At 39.3% G+C, this 7,048-nt stretch overlaps 1 protein-coding gene across 2 annotated transcripts in view; it reads right to left on the bottom strand.

Moving 5' to 3' along the window:
• Positions 1 to 4,020: 4,020 nt before the first annotated feature.
• The window catches only part of smyd5 (SMYD family member 5), a 17,280-nt gene continuing 14,252 nt past the window's right edge, over positions 4,021 to 7,048 (bottom strand). The window contains exon 13 of one of the 2 annotated variants that reach the window (XM_067364624.1): positions 4,021 to 5,974. In XM_067364624.1, the coding sequence (XP_067220725.1) occupies positions 5,830 to 5,974 (145 nt within the window). In that variant the 3' untranslated portion in view covers positions 4,021 to 5,829. The remainder of the gene's footprint in view (positions 5,975 to 7,048) is intronic. The other variant, XR_010892134.1, reaches the window with a different exon arrangement.

Here is a 7,048-nt window from a genome sequence, read left to right as displayed (position 1 = left end):
CTCATGATGGGGGAGGAGAGTGAGCCAATCAACAGTAGGGGGTGTGTCCTCTCGATGGGGGAGGAGAGTGAGCCAATCAACAGTAGGGGGCGTGTCCCCTCATGATGGGGGAGGAGAGTGAGCCAATCAGCAGTAGGGGGTGTGTCCATTCATGATGGGGGAGGAGAGAGAGCCAATCAGCAGTAGGGGGCGTATCCACTCATGATGGGGGAGGAGAGTGAGCCAATCAACAGTAGGGGGTGTGTCCTCTCGATGGGGGAGGAGAGAGAGTGAGCCAATCAACAGTAGGGGGCGTGTCCCCTCATGATGGGGGAGGAGAGTGAGCCAATCAGCAGTAGGGGGTGTGTCCATTCATGATGGGGGAGGAGAGTGAGCCAATCAGCAGTAGGGGGCGTGCCCACTCATGATGGGGGAGAGAGAGTGAGCCAATCAGCAGTAGGGGGCGTGCCCACTCATGATGGGGGAGGAGAGAGAGTGAGCCAATCAGCAGTAGGGGGTGTGTCCATTCATGATGGGGGAGGAGAGAGAGTGAGCCAATCGGCAGTAGGGGGTGTGTCCATTCATGATGGGGGAGGAGAGAGTGAGCCAATCAGCAGTAGGGGGTGTGTCCACTCATGATGGGGGAGGAGAGAGAGTGAGCCAATCAGCAGTAGGGGGTGTGTCCATTCATGATGGGGGAGGAGAGAGTGAGCCAATCAGCAGTAGGGGGTGTGTCCACTCATGATGGGGGAGGAGAGTGAGCCAATCAGCAGTAGGGGGTGTGTCCATTCATGATGGGGGAGGAGAGTGAGCCAATCAGCAGTAGGGGGCGTGCCCACTCATGATGGGGGAGGAGAGAGAGTGAGCCAATCAGCAGTAGGGAGGGGGTGTCTTTTATTAATATTTAGTGTCTTTTATGTCAGAAGGTACTATCCATTTTTTTTATACCATAGCAGAAAATGGTCAGTTATGAATTCCTGTTTTTAGTACACTCTAAAAAAAAATGCTGGGTTGTTGCATAAAAAATGCATGCTTTGGTTACTATGTGCTAAGGTGTTCTGAGTGCTTTATCATATTAATATATTAAACACTATGCTATGCAGTGGCTCTGGCTGGTGCGTAACAGGAGCCCATGCACAAGTCTGATATTCTAGTCTATGAATGTTTTTTTAGTCATGTTTTTGATTGTTTCAGCAATCCATCAGGTGTAAATCATAATTCAGAATGCATAATTCATAAATGTAATAGCACCCTTCTCCTCAAAAAGCTGCCTAATTTGTATAATTCATGCGTGACACAAAAGCATCAAGTTTCCTGCCGAAGTTCAGTACTTAAAGACTTGCTCAAATCCCTCACACCAGATATGAGCAACAAGTAACAGAAAAGCTTTCTTTATAGCAAGCGCCATTAAAACACAGTTCATGTGTGATCTTCAGAGCCAGAAGACTCGCTATCTGTCATTACGTTTAGTTTTGCTTTGAGAACGTTCGTGTTTATGCTTTATTTAGTGTCTGCACCACTAAGTGTTTAATTATTTTGGCAGATGTGTCTGATGAGGAAGACATATAAAAATTGTCAATAACATTATGTGTGAAGAGAAGAGAGCAAGTGTGAGAGCTCAAGATGAATTTCATAAACAGAGGATGAGAGTATTAAAAACTGGAGGATTATGAAAAGAGGTATAAAATGGGATTGCGAGGATTTTCATACTTTCCGCAACATGGCAGATCGTCCTCACTCGACATCAAAAAGAGAATTGTGGGGCAAAATTCATCAGCTTGGCAACTAGGACAGCGACGCTTACTCACTACAGATCTGCCATCAGTGAGATTAGCAAAGCACTCGAGACTGCTGCAGAACTCATACCACTGTAATGACAAACAGCAGGTGTATCGCCCGCAGGAAGTGATTGGATGATGGCAAAGCCAATACTACCTGATTTCACCTAATGACACATAAAACTCTACCAGCAGACAACTTAAACCAGCTACTTTAAAGTCAACATGAAGCGGCAATTGCAACGCATTTGACTTTCATAACGTGCTGGATTTTCAAGCGAAACAGAATATTCAACAAGAGACTTGATTTTATCCATCAAGAATTGATTGGATCGTGAACAGTGGGCGTCGGATAACAGATTAGAGCCAGACGTGAATGTGAGTTTGAGAGTTTGATTTGGTCCAGCTTCGTTTCCCTCTCCCACATCATCTGTTGCCGTGCGACGACTGCAAACTACAGTCTACACGAGTCATACAGCGATGAACACTGACCGCTGCCTGCATCATCCCAGCCATTTAGGATGGATTTCAAAGACCACAAACTACAGCCAACTAGAGCCTATATAAGCCAATTATTAACCACTGCCTTCTTTGTTCCAGTCATTTAGGATGGATTATGCATCAACTTTTGCAGCACTGAACACTACCTGCATCACCATATACAGTGCCGAAGTCATCAAAATCTTTACCTTTTGTCACATTACACCCTGGAAAATGTAGTAAATTGTGTGAGCTGTCTATACACATTATAACCCTCATCATCAAAGTGAAAATAACATTTTAAAACATTCTGGAGGATTATTAAAAATTAATAATTGAAATACCTGATTTGGTAAAGTGATCAGCCCCTTAGAGTAAACCATTATGAACTTGTTCAGGTGCAACCAATCAACTTCCAGATCAAACATCAGGCTAAAGTCTCCTGGTTTTCATTAAAGGGTTAGTTCACCCAAAAATTAAAATAATGTCATTAATTACTCACCCTCATGTCATTCCACATCCTTTGTTAATCTTCAGAACACAAATTGAGATATTTTTGATGAAATCCAGTGGCTCAGTGAGGCCTGCATAGCCAGCAATGACATTTCCTCTCTCAAGATCCATCAATGTACTAAAAACATATTTAAATCAGTTCATGTGAGTACAGTGGTTCAATAGTAATATTATAAAGCGACGAGAATATTTTTGGTGCACCAAAAAAACTAAATTACGACTTATTTAGTGATGGCCGATTTCAAAACTCTGCTTCAGGAAGCATCGGAGCGTTATGAATCAGCGTATCCATGATTCGGGTTGCGTGTCAAACTGCTGAAATCACGTGACTTTGGCGCTCCGAACCGCTGATTCGACACACTGATTCATAACGCTCTGAAGCTTCCTGAAGCAGTGTTTTGAAGTCTTTTTTTTTTTTTTTTGGCGCACCAAAAATATTCTCGTTGCTTTTAGGGCTGCACGATTTATCACAAATTTATCGCACATGATTTAGCAAAGGCTGCGATTATTTCATGCGTAGCTTGTCAGAGTTGTACGGCTCTGTGATCAGTAGTAAATGCTTCTCCATCTGAAAGCCAGAGGGCGCTCTTAGAAAGAAACTGCAAATATGCCTTGCTGCCGAAGTAGAACACGCGTCATTCCAGTAAATCCTATACAATCGCTGTAACTGAATAAACAGAAGATTGAAACGTTTTGATTGATTAAACATGACTAATAAACACACGACTGCCTTATTCTGTGTAAGAAGCCACTTCATCTCACAGAAGGATGCTCAACTGTTGTTATGAAGTGAGTTTGGAGTAAAAACATGTTATTAAATGTTGTCTTTTGTTGGACAAGATGTTAATAAATGCTTCTCATGTCTGGAACGTGTTGTTTTTTCAAATGCACATTATAAGCGATTCAAACTTTCAGATGTTTTCAGATGGATTAGAATTTGGAGCCATAATTCATTGACAAGCAACGCATAAAAAAAATAACTGCAGCTATGCGATTTCATAATCGCATTAAGACAAATTGTTTAAGCGTGATTTCAATGGGTTTTTTCAAATCGTACGATTAATCGTGCAGCCCTATTAATATTGAACCACTGTATTCACATGAACTGATTTAAATATGTTTTTAGTACATTAAAGGATCTTGAGAGAGGAAATGTCATTGCTCCATATGGAGGCCTCACTGAGCCATCGGATTTCATCAAAAATATCTTAAGTTGTGTTCCGAAGATGAACGAAGGTCTTACGGGTGTGGGTGAGTAATTAATGCCAGAATTTTCATTTTTGGGTAAACTAACACTTTAAGCAAGCTTGGGAATTTCCAGTGAACTACTAGCTGTCATTCTGTACATCGACAGATAACCAGTGTTGCAAACTGCTTTCAATTGAAAGTTGCTAAAACTGGTAGCTAAATGTCACTAGATGACATCATAATGGCAAATTCATTGATCTATAGAAATATGAATATAGATCAGTGGGCAAAATAAGAATGTAGATAAGGTTTGTCCAAGAAGTTGCTAGATTTGTCCCTAAACTTTTGAAAAAATGTCTCAAAAGGGGTGGGGAAGTCACTAAATATAATGACAAAATCACTAAATTGGCAACACTGCACAAAACCCTCAATGGTTGACTTTTAATGTTGTGTTTATATTTTAACGCAGTTATCACACTTGCCCAATTTGCCAATAAACCAGTTTTATTGATTGCAGTAAAGACAAAACTAATGGGAACGTTTGAATAAGAAATTATGTGTCTGTAATTAGACACACACAACATTTTTCCAGCACTTTAAATGTTATTTTAATGTGATGACCACAAACATTATTTGTTGTTTTTGGTCCTTCAGTGATTCCTTCAGAAATCATTTCTAATATTCTTATTTGCTGCTCAATTATTATCAGCGATCTATTATTATTAATGATTTTTGTAGAAAATAGTTCTTGCAGCTTAATATTTTAGTGGAAACCAAGACACTGTACATTTTTTCAGGATTCTTTGATAAACAATAAAAGAATTTATTTGAAATAGAAATCTTTTGAAGGGTATTTTTATTTATTTATTTTACAACAGTCACTTCTGGCTTGCTCACCGGGGGTTTAAGACCTTTTATGCAAAGCTGTTTTAAGACATTGTGACATTGTGAAGTTTTATTGTGAAAAGTGCTATACAAATAAAGATTGTAGAGGACACCATGGACACCCACGCTTTGAGAGCTTCTTATTGAATATAACTACCGTTATTATTGCCATCGCCTTTATTACATGTACATTAACTATTGGCAAGATTTCAGAAAAACTACTTCAGCTACAATAATGGGCTAAAACAGTTATTTGGCCATAAACTGATTAATATTTTCTCCACCAGTGCAACCTAGGTACTGTAAGCTGAAAAGTAAAGTCATTAAGGGGTGGAGCTAATCTTTACATACACAAGATTATAAAAGACATTTTCTTTCTTTTTTTCTTTTGTAAGAAAGAGAAAAAGGACCAAGTAATACGTATTTTAGAAGTAAATTTGGCTGACTTTCAGTGACTTTAAAGTAACATGAAGCTGGTCACTTCTTCCTTTTTACCCGATGACTGTACAGTTCCTCTCAGATGTGACAAAATGGAAAATTCATGTTCTTTTGGTGGTCATCATATAATATAACCCATAGGAGAACACACAGATTGTGTTTCATGCTTGGTCACAGTTTTTTATGTGTAAATGTGTGTGTGCGTGAAGCTACTTTTCAAAAGCTCATTTCAAAAACAAAAATCTCATCAGTTTAACCGATCAAGTTAAAATCCTGCATATGAAAACAGTGTCTTGAGTGACTTATTAAACACAATAAATCTTGCATTATATGAGACATTGCATGGCTGAAATCATGACAAATAAGCTCATGATAAAAAATACCACTTATATTTTGCATAGGGTTTGATATTAGGGCAGCCGAACAACTGTACTGCTACGGTTAGTGTGATGTTGGTTTCTCAATTGCTGTAGATATTACGCCCTGTGGAGGGTGTCAGGATCACTTCGAAAAGGTCCACAAACAAACAAGTGATGTGGTTTGGGTGGGCTGAGAAACCTGAGTGAAATCACACATCTGTCATTTCATCCTCCATTTCGTCTCCCTCCGTTTCGCCTTCTCCTTCCACTTCCTCCTCATCCTCCGATGTCATATCTGCATCATCCATCTGGGACATGCACTTCTGACAGGAACAGACGAATAAATAATTCTCCCTGAAAATGAGAGGGGGAAAGGGTGTAATTTATCATTTAAAAAGGCAAAATTCAGACAAAAATTACAATTCTGCCACTATTTATTCATACTCATGTCTTTTTAAATCACTATAGAGTGCAACAGACATCATGGACTGTCATTGGCCAATGAAATTGTTGTGTGTACACGTTTCAGACAGCAGTCATACTGATGGCGTTCCCTTATAGCATCGATCCAAGAAGCAGTGTCTTGTTCCCCTTCTCAGGGAACCATGATTACATTCATAACCTGAGACGTTTTTCACCAGTAATTCCACTGTTAAACATGTTTAATATTGCTAACAGCTTCAGCAGAAGCAAATGCCATGGATTAACAACCTCATAGCTCAGAGTAAGGGGATCTTTTTTATGGAGAAAATTGTGCTTTTACTTCCGGAATCTGATTGTTGCACTCTGTTAGCTTACGTTTTCACTCAAACCACACACACAAATAAAATTTATGCAGCTCTTATATTCCAAGTCATGCAACACATTTGTGTGAGGAAAAGGTGAGTTTTAAGGGATAAAATATTTGACTGCAGGGGGACTTTAAAGGATTAGTCCACCCAAAAATGATGTCATTTATTACTCACCCTCATGTCGTTCTACACCCATATGACCTTCGTTCATCTTCAGAACACAAATTAAGATATTATTGTTGAAATCCGAAGGATCAGTGAAGCCTCCATTGAGAGCAAAGCCATTCAAACTCTCAAGATCCATAAAGGTACAAAAAACATGTTTGAAACAGTTCATGTGAGTTCAGTGGTTCTATCTTAATATTATAAAGCGACAAGCGATTTCAAAACTGCTTTATGAAGCTTCTGAGCTTTATGAATCTTTTGTTTTGAATTAATGATTCGGATCTCCTATCAAATGGCTAAACTGCTGAAATCACGTGACTTTGGTGCTCCGATTTACTAATTCGATTTATAATGCTCTGAAGCAGCATTTTGAAATCGGCCCAAATAGATATTGTTGAAAAGTCGTTATTTTGGTTTTTTTGTCGCACAAAAAGTATTCTTGTCGCTTCATAATATTTAGATATAACCACTG

The sequence above is a fragment of the Chanodichthys erythropterus genome, chromosome 1 (genome assembly GCF_024489055.1).
Source record: "Chanodichthys erythropterus isolate Z2021 chromosome 1, ASM2448905v1, whole genome shotgun sequence".
Taxonomy (NCBI): Eukaryota; Metazoa; Chordata; class Actinopteri; order Cypriniformes; family Xenocyprididae; genus Chanodichthys; species Chanodichthys erythropterus.
The sequence above is the reverse complement of the archived record's forward strand: the minus strand, read 5'-3'. Positions and strand labels throughout refer to the sequence as shown.